General features: G+C 32.1%; 4 protein-coding genes across 5 annotated transcripts; 3 read left to right on the top strand and 1 right to left on the bottom strand.

Moving 5' to 3' along the window:
* Nucleotides 1–6,862: 6,862 nt before the first annotated feature.
* On the bottom strand, nt 6,863–8,394 carry LOC107887968 (protein AGENET DOMAIN (AGD)-CONTAINING P1). Its single transcript, XM_016812176.2, has 3 exons — nt 7,828–8,394; nt 7,223–7,682; nt 6,863–7,109 (listed from the first exon to the last, which is right to left on the bottom strand). The coding sequence occupies exons 1-3, from the start codon at nt 8,320–8,322 to the stop codon at nt 7,102–7,104; spliced, it is 963 nt and encodes a 320-aa protein (XP_016667665.1). The 5' UTR covers nt 8,323–8,394; the 3' UTR covers nt 6,863–7,101.
* A 2,393-nt stretch (nt 8,395–10,787) lies between these two features.
* On the top strand, nt 10,788–12,301 carry LOC121223692 (protein AGENET DOMAIN (AGD)-CONTAINING P1). Its single transcript, XM_041105788.1, has 3 exons — nt 10,788–11,428; nt 11,547–11,970; nt 12,068–12,301. Exons 1-3 carry the CDS (start codon nt 10,934–10,936, stop codon nt 12,073–12,075), a joined length of 927 nt encoding a protein of 308 aa, XP_040961722.1. The 5' UTR covers nt 10,788–10,933; the 3' UTR covers nt 12,076–12,301.
* A 1,866-nt stretch (nt 12,302–14,167) lies between these two features.
* LOC121223690 (protein AGENET DOMAIN (AGD)-CONTAINING P1) lies at nt 14,168–15,626 on the top strand. The gene is made up of 3 exons (XM_041105783.1): nt 14,168–14,783; nt 14,905–15,355; nt 15,471–15,626. Exons 1-3 carry the CDS (start codon nt 14,289–14,291, stop codon nt 15,476–15,478), a joined length of 954 nt encoding a protein of 317 aa, XP_040961717.1. The 5' UTR covers nt 14,168–14,288; the 3' UTR covers nt 15,479–15,626.
* A 2,043-nt stretch (nt 15,627–17,669) lies between these two features.
* Nucleotides 17,670–18,660, top strand: LOC121223687 (protein AGENET DOMAIN (AGD)-CONTAINING P1). Of its 2 annotated transcripts, XM_041105781.1 has the most exons (3): nt 17,670–17,916; nt 18,067–18,238; nt 18,354–18,660. In XM_041105781.1, the coding sequence occupies exons 1-3, from the start codon at nt 17,753–17,755 to the stop codon at nt 18,543–18,545; spliced, it is 528 nt and encodes a 175-aa protein (XP_040961715.1). In that variant the 5' UTR covers nt 17,670–17,752; the 3' UTR covers nt 18,546–18,660. The 2 variants fall into 2 exon arrangements, with proteins under 2 accessions (XP_040961715.1, XP_040961712.1); XM_041105778.1 differs by having other exon boundaries at nt 17,670–18,238.
* The last annotated feature ends 574 nt before the right edge of the window (nt 18,661–19,234 follow it).

Below are 19,234 nucleotides of genomic sequence, written 5' to 3'. Positions count from 1 at the left end.
AATGCAAGTTTTATACTTTTTACAATTTAGTCCTTAATCTCATGAAATTCAATAATCATCAAAATTTCACTTGGCATATAATTTAATATAATTAAAAAATTCGTTTAAGCTTTCTATTATAATAATTTATTTCAGTTCTCTAATTTTTTATACACATTGCAATTTAGTCCTTACATCAATTTTATTAAACATAATCTATTTAAATTAAACTTATATCAAATTCATAACAATTATTAACATATTATTTTATATATTAATCTCATAAATATTTACATGACAAATTTAACAAAATTTTTACTTAGGTTTTGTTAGGTAAAGGTAAAACTTTTTAGGTACTTACAACCAAATGCTTGGATGAGCTTTCTTCTTCTTCTTTCACTCTTTAGCTATTTTTTCCCCTTTGTCAACACCTTGATGTTCACCTTTCTTCTCTCTCTCTTAATCAACATAACACTTATGCACAAAATTTAATATTAAAATAATGATAAACTGTAACCGTCTGAAAGTTAGTGGTGTCGAAAATGATGATTTCAAAACCCCATTTATGATGTTCGGGCCCATAAATATTATTATTTAATATTTACAAGTCTAATTTAGAGGTATATTGAGTTTTGGTCCTTTAATTTTATTGAATTGATGGCTAGTTAAGGTACAAGGACTAAATTGAAAAGTGTAAAAAATTAATCGCTATAAATTTTTAATTGGCCAAAGGTTTAAAGGATTTTTATAGTAAATGCATCAAGGTTTTAAATGGAAAATAAGTCATTTTTTAAGTGTAGTGGACAATTGGTCGATGTATTTTTAAGCTTCAAAGGTTAGACCATAAGCATGATAAGGGATTCAAGGTTTGTTTTTCGTAAATTTTATATTTTTGAGATCGTAGAAGCTCGATTTAGCTAACTTTTGTTTTATTATTAAAAAATGTTAAAGTTTTCAAATGGTTGAATCTTGAAGCTTTTAGTACTAAATTGTTAGATTTTAAGCTTAGATATGAAAAATGACTAGTTTGTAAAGTGAAATTTGTTAGTTTTGAACATAGAGACTAAAGTGTGAATAATTAGAAACTAGAATGGAATTTCTATAAAGATAGATATTAGAGGATTGTAGAAGGATGAAATTGAGATTAGTTTCGTAATCGAAGTTTAAGTTTGAAAGATTATGGTAAATTCGGTTTTAAGACTAAATTGAATAAAAGATGAAAATTTTGAGAACTTCTGAAAATAAAAATTTATAATGTTATATGCATATAACTAAATGTTATAAGATATTTGGAATTGATAAATTAAAATGAATTATTATATAGATCGTGAATTAAATCAACCGGGAATAACCAAGGAAAAAGAAAAATTGTAATTTAGCCTTCACGTGTGTTTTGTTTTTTACAGGTAAGTTATATGGAACTTACTATATTAGTTCTTGTTATTGTTTTTAATGTTTTATTTTACTTTTTATTTGAGTTGATGTGAATTTAATAATTTTTGGGATTGTATTGACTAAATTGTAAAGTATGACATATGTGGCAATTAAGGGCATATATGATGTACCGAGTGGATACAAAATGTTTTTAAGATGAGATGATATGTACATGATGACACTACAATGATTTAAAGGGGTAGAATACTGTATTAATGCTTGTGTGAACATAGTAAACGATTAGGATACGATTGGCATGCCAATAGTGTTATTTTACGGGCTTGTACGAGTTTTGCACTTTGGTGCTCTCTATTTAGCACTTCGGTGCTGTTTGCTTAGCATTTGGTGCTCTCTGCTTGGCACTTCGGTACTCTCTGTTTAGCACTATAATGCTCTTTGGCTGGTGTATTTACCCGTCTATCCGAATTTATTTACTAGCATTCATTGGGCTAATTGGTAAATGGAAAACGAGAATAAAAAAAATAGAATCATATGGTAAATATATATGGATTGTTAAATGTTGAAAGGATACTGAAAATAGTAATTGGATTGTTAATTTCATATGAATATCATTGACTTGAAATGTTAAATGTTTATGTTGCCATATAATACGTTTTATGAGGGGCTCACTTTGTTAAATGTATTACCATGTATAGGCCTGTTATCAAGTTGAGTAATTTATTGCATTTAAGTGTAAAATTGAGGTAAGTTGTTATTCATTACTTATGAACTTACTAAGTATTAGAAATCCTTACTTTGTTGTTGTTGTTTTTTTTTTTTGTAATTGTTAGCTTGTGGGACGTGTCAATTGGATCAACTCGAAGATCACACTATCCAACCTTTGATTTGGTAGCTTTTGATAGTTTTATGTCCAGTTATGTGGCATGCATATAGGTCTAATATATGTTATTTTGAATGGTAGCCTTGGTTTGAATCTTGATGAATGTTGAATTTTGAATTGGTAATACTTATATGAAAATGTTAATATGATGGTATATTGTTAAATGATACAGTATTACTTGTATGGAAAATTTGGCAGTTATATGACATGAATTATTTGATGGTGCATTGGTATGAATTGAATATCAAAATGACATAGTATTATATGTTATTGTGAATGAATGAAAGAATGATTTTGGTATATGTTAAATGATGGATTGGTGTGTTTGTTTGGAATGGTCTTAATGTAGGTTACTAAAGTGCTTAAATGCACCAAATGCTTATGTTTTTGGTTTGGGCATAAAAGGGGACCAAAATGGGAGTTTTTGGCACTTGGCTCTAAGGTATTGATACCCTAGATGAAGGTATCGGCACTTGGCACTTTTCAAATAGCTTTTCAACAAATAAGATACCGAAATGGTACTGATATTGGACTAAAGTATTGATACCCCACATCAGGGTAATGATATTTTACAAGTGTATCGATACATTTATACTTTGACTAGGTTTTACAAAATAAACAGAATCGTAAAATAATATTGGTACTAGAACTTGGTATCAATACTTATTAAAAAGTAAGTACAATAAGTCAAGTATCAATACTTGTGGTTTAAAGATGAATTTTAAAACATCGAAGCTAATTTTGGTATCAGTACCTTTTAGGGGTATCGATACTTATTTCAGAGTTTCAAAATTTTAAAATTTGGCCCTATTTCATGTTCGAATTAGCAATCAAGTCCTCGTAAGCTTGATTGAATCTTGAAAAGTCTAATTTTCTTACTATGACTGTAATTGTGAAATGTTTGTATGTTTAAATGAATTATTTTTGATATTTTCGTCTGTAGTTGCTTCTACAACAAATGTAACATTCCGTAACTTAAACTAGGTGATCGAGTTGAGCGATGGGTGTTACATCAATAATTGCTTCCATGCACTTTTTATTGAAATAAAAATGAGATTAATGATGAAACTTTATCATCCTTACCTTGTACTATTACACAAAACCCTAACTTCACATTTCTCTCTCCTCCAATATGAGCATTAGTTGTCTTTACAAGAAACTAAACTTACTATGAAGTTGCTCTATTGATTTTACTAAAAATTTGTAGGAGTATTTGAAGTTTTCAAGCTTGGTTTGGTTAAAAATGGTGGAAAGGACCAAGTTGGAAAGGAAAGTTTCATTTCCTTTCATGAAATGATAGTGGCTTGAGATGGTAAGGAAGAAGAAAGAGTTTTTTACACTTTTCCATCAAAATATCTTATTAATTTAATAAATAAATTATTAAAATATTATATCGAAATCTATTTATCATCATTTTAATCCAATGCTGGAGATTCATTCTCAATTTTCAATTTAATCCAAGGTGGAGATTTTGTCTACATATGTAAGATTTTCCCATAATTATCTAATTAAGGAAAGACTATTTTACCCTTTGAAAATATCTACAATTTTGACCTTGAGTTACTATATACCTTTGGTAAAATTACACTTCTAGTCTTTCTTATTTTTCCCTCTAATTCAATTTAATCATTTATACTTTTGATTTTTATGCTTCTTCCCTAACACTTTTCATGCTCTTACGATTTAGTCTATATCCCAGATTAATTTCTCTCCATACGCAAGTATTTTTTATTCTCTCCGATATTCAACTACTTTCTCAACTAAGACAAATAATTCCTATTTTATTTCTTTTGAAACTCCTAACACGTGTAATCTCGAAATAACACTATTCCCATATCAAGGGGTGTTAGGTTATGGATATTACATTAGTCTCTTTATCCCATAAGAGGGCAAGTCCACTGATTCAGCCTAGGCGGTCAGCATACAAACAAGAATGAAAATGTAAACTAACGCAACTATTTTCCAACTTATTAGATGAAACAAAGGTCTTAGACAAAAAAATAAGACATTAGGCTTGTGAGCAGAAATGAGGTCCTTGAGGACCAGGACTGATCGGGCATTGCCCATACCTCAACAATTCCAAACGATGCAAATCATTGATCCCGACAGGCTCAAAGTCCGGAGTCGAACGATATATAAGAAGACGAAACAAATAGATTCTCTAACTGAAAGCTAACTCATTATTGTTTTTTGACTTATGCACAACCTTATCATCAAACACCCTAGGTCTCTTTTTCACAGCTTCAACATTGATAGATAGATTATTGATTGATAGGATTAAAAGAAAAATAAACATCTTATATAAATTTATATAATGGATTAGTAACACCACAGTTTACTTTTTTTATTCCACAAGCAACCTCGAAAAATTGACACGTGTCTTTTTTTAAAAATATTTACTATATCCCTATAAGACATTTGCCAATCGCCTAACCCCATTTGTGAAATCTAAAAACTCCACTAACTGTGTACTAGAGGTGTGCATGGGCCGGACCGGGCCCAACTAAAAATTTAGGCCCGTTTGCTAGGCCCGGGGCCCAGCCCGGCCCGAAAAATGGGCTTAAATTTTTTCTCAGGCCCGACCCGAATAAAAATGTTAAAACCCAATCCCGACCCGGCCCGCCCATATTAATTTTTATATTATTTTTTATATAATTTTAAAATATATATAAACTATAAAAAATACTAAAAACATCAAAATAAATATTTCTCAAAATATTGAAAATAAATTTTAAAAAATATATATACTTAAATAACACTAAAATAGATGCAACTTAACAAGCAAATGCTTCTAAAATAATAACAAAATTAACAAATGTGTTTAAAATAATAAAAAAAATTAACAATAAAATAAATTTTATACAATATCCAAACAATAACAACAAAATAGTAGCAACATAATAGTAAAATAGTAGCAAAATAAGGAGAAAACAATAAGGAAATAATATTTAAAAAAGAATATTTTTTGTCATGTAGTGAATTCAGGCCGGGCTCGGGCTCAGGCCAAAAATGCCTTACCCGAGGCCCAGCTCGTTTTTTAAACGAGCCTAATTTTTTTGCCCAAACCCTCCCAAATTTCAGGCGGGCCCGCCCGGCCCATGCACACCTCTACTGTGTACCAAATAATTTCCATTTTATAATTAGTCTTGTATTTTATATTTATATGATTATTCTCTTTTTAATATTAAATACGTACTTATCATTATCATTGGTTGATCTTTGGTTAAATAGAAGTAATTAATAATAAATATTATATAATTTAATTAAAATTGGTATGAAATATTATATAATTTAATTAAAATTAGTATACAAAGTTGAAAATTATTTCATAAACCCTCAATCTGCTTGTGAAGTTTAAAGTTTCATAAACGATATATCAAATAATTATTTTAAATAGTTTATAACCAACATTATGTAATTCAATAGATCAAGATGCATGGAAATTATTTATAGTAATTTTTTTCAAATAATTAAAAATAAAATAATAAAATAATGTACAATTATATTTTAAAACTAAAATATATCACATAAAATTGAAATACTATTATTACATGTGTAAATTATTTTAAAATAATACATAATTATATTTATAGTCAAAATGTGTGAGTGCTTTTGGGAAGCACTCATTTTTATTTCAACATTTTTAAAAGGATAACTCATTTTTATCAGAGCTTACAAATATTCAAATATATCTTAACTTCTTACAAAGTATATCTTTTGGTCCGATCTATAAACATTTACTTAATATATGTAAATCAATGTTTTTGAAACTGGATCTGTGGTTAAATTGGTTAGACTATTAATTCTTAAATTCATCTGTCCAAATAAAATAAATTATTAAAAAATTCATAAAAAAACTTTAAATATTATAAAATTATGTTGAATTAGTTGGTACGGATTTACGAATTAATTTATTTTTTCCTTATTCTACATGGATGTATAGGTTGATTTTCGATCTAATTCAGAAATTATTATAAACAACCTACATATTAACATTTATATTATTAAACTATATTTAATAATATTACTAATTGTAATATAATTGAATTGATTTTTAGTCCCGAATATAAAGATGAAAAATATAAAAGAATAAGACTCAGAATCAGAACCACATTTCACCATTGTCATCCTTCTCTGTTTCCTAGTCTCCAGCCAAAAGGAGTATGTCGAAAAGAGGCAGGTATGATCTGGAGTCCGATCCCCCAAGACCCACCATACCTGCTAAATTATTAAACTTAAGAAAATATGTCGATGAAAAAATAGAAATGAAATACATATAAATTTGATATTCGAAATAAGATATTGAGATAAATTGTGTGGTTAATGTGTAATAAGAAAGAAAATTGATTTAATATGATTAATTATTGAATAATAAACTTTTATGATAAAAAGGGACTAAATTAAAAAGTTATGAAAGTTTATAAGAAAATATTTAATAAGTAAATAATGTAGTAAAGAATGTAACATCTCAATGTTTTGACCTGATAATCGAATCGAGTATGAAGTGTTAAATAAGGTTAAGGGTAAACATTGGAAATTATCAATTTGATGGAAATAAAATAATAGCAACTATAGTCAGAACTAAACTATGAAAGCTAAAATGCTTTTAACCATAATTCAACAACAATATAAGGACATCAAAATCAATTTTAAGCTGGCAACAATGATGTAATATGAAGTACGGAAAAACCAGAAAAACAAGAGTTATTGAATTCTTTCAAAGTTAAAAAAGAGAAAGATTGTATCTAAACAAAACAAAAAGAAAAAAAAAAAAGAGAGAGAGAGAGAGAAGATGCCATATTCAGAAACGCTCCAAGCTTGACTATGTTTATGATCATGCACATGCTTCATATCACTGCAGCAAAAAATGATGAACCAGAAACCAGTTAAAAAACTTATACATGAACTTCATTGAAGAACACTTATCTACTGATATATATATATACAAAAGGGTTTAGAGATGCACACCTGGGGAAGGTTTAGTCCATTTTCCATCAATCCAATCTTGGTGTAGCCTTAATTCCGAGTGTTTAAATTCCATTTCTTCATGTGTAGCCAAATAGACATGATATTTAGAATCATCAGAAAGGACCTTAATTATCACACCTTTCCACCACCCACCTTTGTAGAAAGCATCAACTTGTTCAAGCATTACAAATTGATCAGGCACCGCAATATCCGGTGGACGAGGCCTAATGTGCAAGGTATCCCTAACTTTCCCAAAGAAACCAATGTTACTGTTATCGTCAGTTCTCATGGTCGTATACTGAATGAGGTACCTTTTATTCCCCACTGCTGTAACAATAATTGCAGGATACCAAGCACGGTTAGAACCATCTTCATCATTGGCCACCTCAACAAGTGCTCTCTCGTTATACTCTTCCATCTCCATCGTTTTCTTTGTTGGCTCTTCTTCCCTTTGTACTTCCTATATGCCAAGAACCACGAATATATTAAAGGGAAAAACCCCAAAGAAACAAGAACTGCATATACTCAAGATCCAAGAAAGCTCAAACACAAAAGATAGATGAAAAGAACCAAAGACAAGAAATAGGCAAATAGAGTTTATATACCTCCACAGCTATCTCAGATGCCTCCAATGGTGGTATCCATTGCCCATTAATCCAGGTTCTATGAAGCCTCAATTGATTCACTCCAAACTCTACGAACTTTGGCCACTGATTATCACTGTTAAACCTAAACAGATAGTTGCCATTCTTCAACTCTTGAACAATCACCCCTTCCCACCAGCTGTGCTGGTGATAAACGTCCGCGTGGTCACCATTCTCGAACTTTCTTGGACGTTGTGGGGGGGGATGAGGGCGTATATCGCCGAGGCTGATCATCCTTAAGGGTCTATTCCCGGTTTTTTCGTCTTGGAAAAGATGGGTGAATCGGACCACGAACCTGTTGGAGGATATTGGAGTAGCGCGCTGGACGATAGTGGCGGTGTGCCACGGACTCTCGTAACCAAATTCGGGGGGTTGAATCTCAACCAGGGCACCTGGCTGCAGGTATGGTGGGTCTTGGGGGATGGAGTCCAGATCATACTTGCTTCTTTTTGACATACTCCTTTTGGCTGGAGACTGAGAAACAGAGAAGGATAAAACTGGTGAAATGTGACTCTGATTCTGAGTCTAAGTTTTTTATATTTTTCATCTTTATATACGCGATTAAAAATAAATTCAATTATATTATAGTTAGTAATATTATTAAATATAGTTTAATAATATAAATATTAATATGTAGGTTGTTTATAATAATTTCTGACCTATGCATCCATGCAAAATAAGGAAAAAAATAAATTGATTCGTAAATTGGTACGAATTGGTTCAACATGATTATGCAATATTTAAAGTTTTTTTTATGTATTTTTTAATAATTTATTCGTAAAAAAGGTAAGACATATTTGAATATTTTTAAGCTCTTTCAAGATAAAAATGAGTTATACTTTCAAAAGTGTTGAAATAAAAAATTAATAAAAATTATATTTTGACCTCTTAAAATTTATAAGTCAATTCCAATCGTCACTATAAGATTTCTAAATTCTCATTTATACTCTAGTAGAGAAAAGGTATGAAAGAGTCTAGAACCAAGATGAAAGAGAGACTCTCGTGTTATGGAGTACTTGTGTGTATTTATACTTAATTCTAAAGCTATCGAAGAAGTTATCCAAAGATTGCCCAATCATTAATTTTTTAGTTTGCGTCGTTAACCAATGTCCGGCAAGCTAAGTTGCGCATAACTCGTTGTGTTTGATAGTTAACTGTTTTCCTACTACACTTAATCAACCATTAAGTTTTTCAATAGCACAATTGGTTATGTTGGATCGAAAAATGAAGAAATAGAGGCAATTTCAAGTAGTCTAAAATGCAGATGCTGACAATTAGATTCAAGACCTTGAGAATGCAAGATTTGGAAACCATAGGTGAATCCTATGCAAAACCCTACGATCTGTTGAATCAGGTATTCACCCTTGGTGAAGAATATTCCAACACCAAGTTGGTTAGGAAGGTACTTAGATATTTAGCTTATAGATTATCTATCAAAGTTGTTGCTATAGAGGAAGCTAAAGACCTTGAGAGTCTGGTGATCGATGATCTCAAAGGGTCCTTGTAGACTTCTGAAATGAATCTTGATGAAGCCAAACGTAGTAGAACCAAAGGTTAAACAAATATCACACTTCAAGTGGGAAAAGAAGTGCCAACTTCCAACACCACTATGATTGAGGAACTCCAAGAGCATATTATGTTACTCACACAGAACTTCAACAATGTGCTTAAAAAGCAATCAAGGAGGTGAAGAAATTTGAATTTGACAAGAATTTTTCCAAGAAAAAATCCAAGGGGTTGGTCATCAAAGAAGAATGAAAAAAAAGATAAAAAGAAGAAAAATGTTCAATGTTACGAGTATCAAGGATATGGTCACATCTAGATTGAATGTGCTAACATACTAAGCATAACTTAATTTCTACGTCCTCTTAACTCACTTTTGTCTTCCAAAAGCTTGAAATATCTAAATGTGTCTTATCATTTTATGAAGTATATCTCCCGGTCCAATCTATAAACAATTACTTAATATACGTAAATCAATATTTTTGAAATCGGACTAGTGGTCGAACTGCTTAGAAAATTGATTGTCAATTGAACTAGTCAATCTAGCTAAAATCAAATGAATTATTAAAAATTATATTTTTTAAAATATATTAAACACTATAAAATCCACTTTAACTAATTTTTTAGCTTGGTTAGTACTAATTCACAATCGAATTTTACCTTATTTTAGAACGATATACTAACCGATTGTCAATCTAATGTTTCAGTTCGGTTTGACAATTTTGATGTAAACAACCTACATAATAATAAAAATATTATTATTTAATAATAATTATATCATTAATAAAGTATTTATAATTATATTAATTATTATATTATAATCGAAATGATTTTCAAATGATTATAAATTGGTTTATTATGTCAAGTGGTTAAGTGTTAGTGCTTTTAGCCTCGAGTCTTGGGTTCAATTATTCTCCTACTTACATTAGCTCATTTGGTTAGATGATTAGATAATTGTGATCCCTTCTTTATATAATATGTCAATTTACTACATTCATGATATGAATTGAAAAATAAATATTATATATATAAAAATTATATTTACTAAAAATAATTATATTTGCAATAATTATTTGATTTTATAAATAAAATAGTTATTAATTAAAAAGATGAATTAAAAATAAAAATAAAAAATTTATTAATTATAAACATTAATTAAAAAAAACTTGAAACAATATAAAATAAAATAATATATTAAAATACGTATAAAAAGAATCAAACTTAGACCTTAATGATAATATCACAATTCACTGACATGATAGTAAAAATACGTCATGTAAGACACGTTTTTCTTTCTCTCTCTAAAAATAACATAAATCAGTAAATTTCAAAAATTACAACCTAATTTCTCGAATTAATTTATTTTCCACATATATATATATAAATTAGCCACAAATAAAATTAGGGGTCGAGAAATATTAAAAAAGAAGCATATAATAATTTTATTATTACTTGACTTTACCAACTACAAACCCATATAACAGTTTACATCAGTTCAGCCTGGCAATCACATTTCACCATTTTCATCTTTCTCTGTTCCCAATCTCCAGCCAAAAGGAGGAGCATGTCACAAAAAGGGAAATGCAGCATCGGCGTCAACATCGAAGGCCCACCACACCTGCAACCAGGTTCCACAGTTGAGATTAAACCCCCCGAATTTGGTTACCAGGGTGCATGGTACACCGCCTCTATCATCCAGCGCAAAACACCAATATCCTCCAAGAGGTTCATGGTCCAATTCACCCATCTTTTCCAAGACGAAAAAACCGGGAAAAGACCCGTAAGGATGTTCAGCGTCAGCCATATACGCCCTCAGCTCCCTCCACTACGTCCAAGAAAGTTCAAGCAAGGTGAAGACGCGGACGCTTATCACAAGAACGGCTGGTGGGAAGGGGTGATTCTTCAAGAGTGGAATAATGGCAACTATCTTTTTATGTTTCACAGTGATAATCAGTGGCCAAAGTACGTAGAGTTTGGAGTGAATCAATTGAGGCTTCACAGAACCTGGTTTAATGGGTATTGGGTACCGCCAGTGCAGGAATCTGAGCTAGCTGTGGAGGTATAAACTCAATTTGGGTATTTCTTGTCTCTTGATTCTTTCCGTCTTGAATCTTGAGTTTATGCTTGTTTCTTTGGGGTCTGTCCTTTAATATTTATGATTGGTTCTTGGCATATAGGAAGTACAAAGGGAACAAGAGTATAATGAGGGAGACCTTGTTGAGGTGCGCAATGATGAAGATGGTTCTAACCGTTCTTGGTTTGCCGCAGTTATTGTTAAACCAGTGGGGAATAAAAGGCACCTCATTCAGTATATGACCTTGGAAACCGAAGATAACACTGATTTCTTAGAGAAAGAAGTGGATACCTCGCACATTAGGCCTCGTCCACCAGATATTGTGGTGCCTGATCAGTTTGTAATGCTTGATCAAGTTGATGCTTTCTACAAAGGTGGATGGTGGAAAGGTGTGATTATTAAGGTCCTTTCTGATGATTCTAAATATCATGTCTATTTGGCTACACATGAAGAAATGGAATTTAAACACGATGAATTAAGGCTACACCAAGACTGGATTGATGGAAAATGGACTAAACCTTCCCCAGGTGTGTGCATCTCTAAACCCTTCAGTAGATAAGTGTTCTTCAGTGATATTCATGTACAAGTTTTTAACTGATGTCCGATTCATACTTTTTGCTGCAGTGATATGAAGCATGTGCATGATCATAAACGCAGTCAAGCTTCGACCGTTGCTTAATATGGCATCTTTTCTCCTTAATTTCTTTCTTTTTTTGACACTATCTGTCTCTATTTTAACTGTGCAAAAAATCAGTAACTGTTGTTTTTCTAACAATACAATCAGATATCAATTACCTAAAGCTTTTAGAGTGAAATAATCTAAACTTTTTTCAGAAAATAAAAACAAATACCAAATACCCAAATTGTGTAAACCTTTCATGTGTTGTAAATTTGCTTCCAATTTTTTCTTAAAAAAAATTAAATTTGAAAGTAAGAAATTATCCTATTCTTTTTCACCCTAAAACTTATATTAACACGATGAAAAGAAAAGTAAAGATTGGTGAGGTAGATAAATTCTTAAATCTAATATAAGATTTAAAAATATTTTGGTTCTCATGATTCTCATTTTAAGAGATTTCACTATAGTTAATATTGAGTCCAAATTGATATTTGAAGATAGATTCAAGCAATGCTCGTACCAATTTCAACTGCTTCATGCACATGTAATGCTAAGTGCATAAAAAATAAATAATACAAGAGGTGTTTACGCAACTTGAAATCCTAACATCTACAGGGGTTTACCTAGAGAGAATATTCACTATTTTAGCAACATGTGATTCTAAGCGGTAACACTCACCAGTTTAGGCTTCTCATTTTTTTTTATCTAAGATCTAAACTTTTTCCCTCTTAAGTTTTTCCTTTGAAAACTTACGACTCTAACTAAGTCACACACTAGATTAATACAAAAAAATGCACTCACAAAAATATTCTTTACTGAACAAAATAAAGTGCCCTCAATCTATAGAAAACCTATACAAGTTCTCACAATATATAAGTTAGTGAGACCTGCTAACATATATTCAACCTGTTACAATAAATTATCCCTCTAAATAAGTGCAATAAACAACACAAATAATATCGTTTAAATAGCATGAGATAGGACTTAAATCAGCTGGATATCCTTCATTCAACAACATGAGTTGATCCAATCCATAAGTTAAGGGATGATGATTGATTCAATCTAATCTAAAAAAATGTCTAAATCTCTTGCTTAGTGGAGTTTGGATATAAGAGAGAGGCTGGTAAGGATCTCAATCAGGTACGAAAAATACAATCTAAACATATTTGTTGTCAAAATTTGCCAACAAAATCATGATAGTTGTTCTGAGTCATCGATGCTATTGCAGATGGCACTGGTCCAAGCATTGATCCCGACACTCCTTGAAAAAATATCTCAATGGTTCCCACTACTTTATTCCCATCAAATTAATATTTTTCAATGTTCACGCTTGACCTTGCAAGTACAATTTTATTCTTAAATATTTATATCATTAGTATGACAAGTTAATGAGATTAATTATAAAATTACTAAAAATTCCATATAAAATAATAAAAATTAATGAAATAATATAAATAAAAAACTCATAATACATATCATGTTCTAAAATTATCTCAACAATTACTATTATTCATAAAAAGATGGTAAACTACAAAAAAAAAAAACACTAAGTTTTATTTTGGAATAATATATCACAAGTAAGAAATCACTCAGATGATGGATCTAATGAGGAATTTCTAAAGACTTACAAGATCATGTTGGGTAAATGGGAACAAGTCAGTGATGTAAATGTCAACTTGTTGCATGAAAACATTCGTTTGAAGGAGGAAAACTCTAAATTGATAAAACAAGTTGAGGCTAAAGAATCCCTGCTAGCTGAAGAACTTGACAACCTGGTGAAGACCCAAAATGAGCTTGCAACAACTAAACTTATGCTTGAAAAGTTCAATAGCAGTACTAGCAAGCTCTTGAATTTTATTTTTTTTAATTTTAATTAACCTCTTCTAAATTTTTTTAGAGAAATTCCCATTAATCTCACAAATTTTAAAAAAATCTAATTAGAGCTTCTGATTTTGATCCAATATTTTTAAAATAAATTAATAGTCGAATTGATTACACCTCTTATTTTTGGTCTAACTAGTGCGTCCGGAAAACATCAATATAAACAACCTACATATGAATACTTATACTATTAATAAACTATATACATTATAATTGAATTGATTCTTAAACCAATTCATGCGCCGTTATTTGTTAATCCAACAGTTCGTTCAATGAATATATAAAAAGCATTCATGGGCAGTTTACATCTTTCTCTGTTCACAGTCTCCAGCCAAAAGGAGGACTATGTCACAAAAAGGGAAGTACACCATCGGCCTCGGCATCGAAGACCCACCACACCTGCAACCAGGTTCTAGAGTTGAGATTAAACCACGTGGATTTGGTTACCGGGGTGCATGGTTCTCCGCCATTATTATCAAGCGTGACACTCCAATATACTCTAACCATTTCGTGGTCAAATTCACCGATCTTTACCTAGATAAAAATACCGGGGCAAGACCCTTAAAGAAGATGAGCATCGTCTTTATACGCCCTCAGCCCTCTCCACAACCTCCAAGAAAGTTCAAGATAGGTGACAACGCGGACGCTTATCACATGAACGGCTGGTGGGAAGGGGTGATTGTCGTAGAGTTGCAGGATGACAACTATGTTTTTTTGTTTCACAGTGAGTATCAGTGGCCAAAGTGCTTAGTGTTTGGAGTGAGTCAATTGAGGCTTCATAGAACCTGGTTTGGTGGGTATTGGATGCCACCAGAGCTGGAATCTGAGCTGGATGTGGAGGTATAAACTCTATTCGGGTATTTCTTGTCTCTTGATTCTTTCCATCTTGAATCTTGGGTATACGCAATTCTTGTTTCTTTGGGGTTTCTCCTTTAATATATGCTTGGTTGTTGGCATATAGGAAGTACAAAGGGAAGAAGATCCAACAAAGATAACGATGGAGATGGAAGAGCTGAGTGAGGGAGCACTTGTTGAGGTGGCCAATGATGAAGATGGTTTTAACCGTGCTTGGTTTGCTGCAATTATTGTTAAACCAGTGGGGAATAATAGGTACATGATTCAGTATGAGACCGTGCAAACCGAAGATGACACTGGTTTAGGGAAAGAGATGGATATCTTGCAGATTAGGCCTTGTCCACCTGATATTCCGGTGCCTGACCAGTTCGAAATGCTTGATCAAGTTGAAGCTTTGTACAAAGGTGGGTGGTGGAAGGGTGTGATTATTAACGTCCATTCTGATGATTCTAAATATCAGGTCTATTTGGCTACACATGAAGAAATGGAATTTAAACACTCTGATTTAAGGCTACACCAAGACTGGGTTCATGGAAAATGGACTAAACCTTCCCCAGGTGTGCATCTCTAAACCCTTTTGTATATATATATATATCAGTATATATGTGTTCTTCAATGAAGTTCATGTATAAGTTTTTTAACTGATTTCTGGTTCATCATTTTTTGCTGCAGTGATATGAAGCATGTGCATGATCATAGCTACTCAATAAGACATCTTTTCTTTTCTTTTCTTTTTTGTTGATATAATCTGTATTGTTGCCTGCTTAAAAGAGGTAACTGTTTCTCAGTCTCAACTCAAATGGTAACCATTAAATCCATTAGCTTAAATGACATGTCTTTTTTTAGAGTATCGTATCAAAATAATAAGCTGACATGACATTAGTTTGCAACCTATAAATTTGGGCAATAATAGAATTTAACTTAATAATTTTATTGACTATTGTTTAATCAGGACTAAAGTTTTTAAAATTAAAAAATAGAGAAACTAAAATGATCAAATTATAGCATACAAACTAAATATATAACTTACGTGTAGTACAAGGATATAAACATTACGTACGTTTAGTTATTACTATTTTTGACATTACATATGTTGCATGTGAATATAAACATTTAATATAAAAATTTAACAATATAATTTTATTTTATGTAATTAAATGAAAAAGATTTCGGTTTGCACTTTGTTCCAAAATAAAAATCGATAAAGATTCAAAGCAATAAGGAGAGAACCAATAAATGATAGTTGTTAACGCTGTTCAGATTCACTAATCTAATGTTGATGGAGTCTCGCTAAAAAAATGATTTTATTTAATAATCCATACGGTACAACTATTGGCTAAAGCCCAATCCACAATTTTCAAATGTATAATTATTGCCCCAAAGTCGAACCCAAATCGTTATAAATCACTTTTTCCGAATACCTCACTTTACATTTGATATCTCCCCATACAAATACATAAACAAGAAGTATTTAAATATACTCCAAACGACTAATGAGGAACTCGACCAACATTAGACTAATATACAAGAGCTCTTCAACAGTGTTCTTGATAGATTTTCAACAGATCTCATATTGTTTTTGGTTGGGGTTTTGTGTTTTGACTGCATAAAAAGCTCGAGTATTTATAATTCTTGTTTCTTATAGACATTTTCTTGAATGCTCTATTGAAGTTTGTGTGAGTAAAATCAATTGTTCTTGAAGATCTTCAATAGTATCGTCACCTTCGGTTCTAACCAGGGTAACAACTTAAAAGGGAAATGTTCGTTTATCTTCCGGAATTTTTTTTAGACTCATCTAGGTTCATTTAAAATGTTTGTAATGACCCAATGGGCTTATTAATTTCCATTCCGTCTATGTTTGACTTGGAATATTCATCTCCCAAAGCAAAAGTATGATAGACAGACCACATAATTTAGCATAACTTGCCAAGAGTTTCACTCTTCTGCATCCTGAGTGCCTCGAAATTAGTAGTCAACATTTGCAGCTTGGATCGCTTAACAAAGTTTGATTTCTTCATGAGTTGTTTGAAAGATCATCTAAGCTTCTGTAATAGTAGTAAATTTTGAGATCCTTTTGAAATCTTATATATCTACACCACATAAGATGGCACGTAAGGCTTGGGATTTGCATTTTCTAGCTTCTCTTCCTCAGTAGTCCAAGTATTCTCTGGCTTTGAAGTATCGACACTTGAAACATCACTAGTTGGAGGATTTTAGCTTGCGATGATAAATCATCATGCCTTCTCATAAATAGTTTTTATGAATGCCTTCAACGTTGCTTTCTAGCAAGCATAGTTGGCTCAATCCAGAATAGGGGTCGAGACACTAAAGATCTTTCTATCTTGAATAAAAATTAAATAAAGTAACATCATTTAGTGTGTCAAGTGTTAAACTCGTACCAATTTCAGAAAAAAACAAATTGATTTTACTAGTCGATATTTAGTAAGTTGCAACTAAACCAAGTGACAAGTGCATGAAAGAAAAAGATAAACACCAAAAACTTAGTTACACTTGAATTCCTCTTATGCCCGTGGGGTGTTGTTTAAAGAGCTCATCCACTATTCTTTTATACATACAAGTGAGTGATTTAAGTCCTACAACTCACCATTTAACAATCTCATACTCTTATAGACAATGATCAAATTTCAGCATTAATTCTTATACTCTACTGATATTTAAAATACAATCTTTGTATATTATAGATCGATGCACACATATATAAGTTAATATAGATGGAAATGGGCGAAACACAAATTAGGCCAATGATATATAAAAAATGAAAAAAATAAAAATAAAACCGTTATTTGTTAGTTGACAATTCGTTTAATGAATATATATATAGAGAGAGAGAGAGAGAGAGCATTCATTGACAATTTACATCAGCTCAGCCTCGTAATCACATTTCACCATTTTCATCTTTCTCTATTTCTCAGTCTCCAGCCAAAAGTAGGAACATGTCACAAGAAGACAAGGCCACCACCGCCCCCGCCACCCAAGATCCACCATCCCTGCTGCAACCAGGTTCCATAGTTGAGGTCAACCCCCGAGACAATGATTACCTGGGTGCGTGGTACCTCGCCGTGATCATCGAGCGCGCTAGTTCAACATGCGACGACAGGTACGTGGTTCAACTCCTCTTTCTTTACGAAGACATAAGTACCGGGACAAAAGCCATCAGGGAGTACAACAGCGTTGATATACGCCCTTTACCCCCTCGACACCGACCGAGAAAGTTCAAGGTGGGTGACTTAGTGGAGGCTTATTACAGATTCGGTTGGTTCGAAGGAGAGATTGTTGAAGAGTTGCATAATGGCAACTATATTTGTCAGTTGAAGTCGTCAAAGCGCTTAGAACTTGTGGTGGAACGGTTGCGGCTTCAAAGAAGCTGGCGTGATGGGGAATGGATACCGCCTTTGGATGAATCTGAGCTAGCTGTGGAGGTATATGTAGCTCTTGTCCATTGCCTATTTCTCGTCTTTTGATTCTTTTTGTGTTTGAGCTTTCTTGAATCTCGAGTATATGCAATTCTTGTTTCTTTGGGGTTTCTTGGAATAGGAAGAAGATTCAACAGACGAAACGAAGCAGACGGATTCTGACAAAGCTGGGATTATGGAGTCTGAGGCTGATAGTGCAGAATCAAGCACAGCAGGGACTGGTAACATGCAGGAGGCTTCTGGTCAGGTAACAATAGAAGAAGGGCTTAGGAAGGGAGAACATGATGAGGAGGGCAATGATGAAGAGTTATGAAGCATGTGCATATGATCATAAAAGTAGTCAAGCTTGGAGGGTTTCTTTTTAACTACTTCATATTACATCTTTCTCTGTTTTAACTGTGCAAAAATTGATTTTGATGTAGATATCATATATTACTGTTTTTGTTTTGGCCAATAAAAGGTTGAAGCAATCGAGTCAATCTTTGTGAATGTTTTTTTCTTAATTCTTACTTTCATCATAGACAAATTTATTCATATTTTCAAAATATAATACAAATATTATAATTATAAATATCAGTATTCACTTATCATGATAAATTTAGTTCAACTTTAACGTGTACAGTGGCATTCGCCAAGGCGACTTGCTATCCTCATACTTCTTCAAGTGGAACATACATCAAAAGTTGGCTAATGATTAGACTGAGCAAAGATTGTCCTTCGATGAACAATCTGTTGTTGGCTAATGATGCTTATTTATTCTTCAATGCCATTATCCATTCGACCAGAGCCTTTAAATAAATTATTAAGAAATACTGCAAATGCTCAGGGTTATGGGAACTATATCAAATCTGAGATTTTCTTTAGCAAATTCGGGAAAGCAAAGAACAAGAAATGGATTACTGGCATATTGGGTGTTCATTGCACTGATAGGCCTGGGAAATATCTTGGATGTCAGTTAGGTCAATTTAATCAACAAAAGCTCTTTTTCCAATCCACCTTAGA

The sequence above is a fragment of the Gossypium hirsutum genome, chromosome A03 (assembly GCF_007990345.1).
Source record: "Gossypium hirsutum isolate 1008001.06 chromosome A03, Gossypium_hirsutum_v2.1, whole genome shotgun sequence".
NCBI lineage: Eukaryota > Viridiplantae > Streptophyta > Magnoliopsida > Malvales > Malvaceae > Gossypium > Gossypium hirsutum.
The sequence above is the reverse complement of the archived record's forward strand: the minus strand, read 5'-3'. Positions and strand labels throughout refer to the sequence as shown.

Coding starts and splice junctions, on each gene's coding strand:
- LOC107887968 (XM_016812176.2), bottom strand. CDS start 8,322: ATGTCAAAAAGAAGCAAGTATGATCTGGACTCCATCCCCCAAGACCCA. Junction 7,683..7,827: donor CATCTGAGATAGCTGTGGAG/GTATATAAACTC, acceptor CTTGGCATATAG/GAAGTACAAAGGGAAGAAGA.
- LOC121223692 (XM_041105788.1), top strand. CDS start 10,934: ATGTCACAAAAAGGGAAATGCAGCATCGGCGTCAACATCGAAGGCCCA. Junction 11,429..11,546: donor AATCTGAGCTAGCTGTGGAG/GTATAAACTCAA, acceptor CTTGGCATATAG/GAAGTACAAAGGGAACAAGA.
- LOC121223690 (XM_041105783.1), top strand. CDS start 14,289: ATGTCACAAAAAGGGAAGTACACCATCGGCCTCGGCATCGAAGACCCA. Junction 14,784..14,904: donor AATCTGAGCTGGATGTGGAG/GTATAAACTCTA, acceptor GTTGGCATATAG/GAAGTACAAAGGGAAGAAGA.
- LOC121223687 (XM_041105778.1), top strand. CDS start 17,753: ATGTCACAAGAAGACAAGGCCACCACCGCCCCCGCCACCCAAGATCCA. Junction 18,239..18,353: donor AATCTGAGCTAGCTGTGGAG/GTATATGTAGCT, acceptor TTCTTGGAATAG/GAAGAAGATTCAACAGACGA.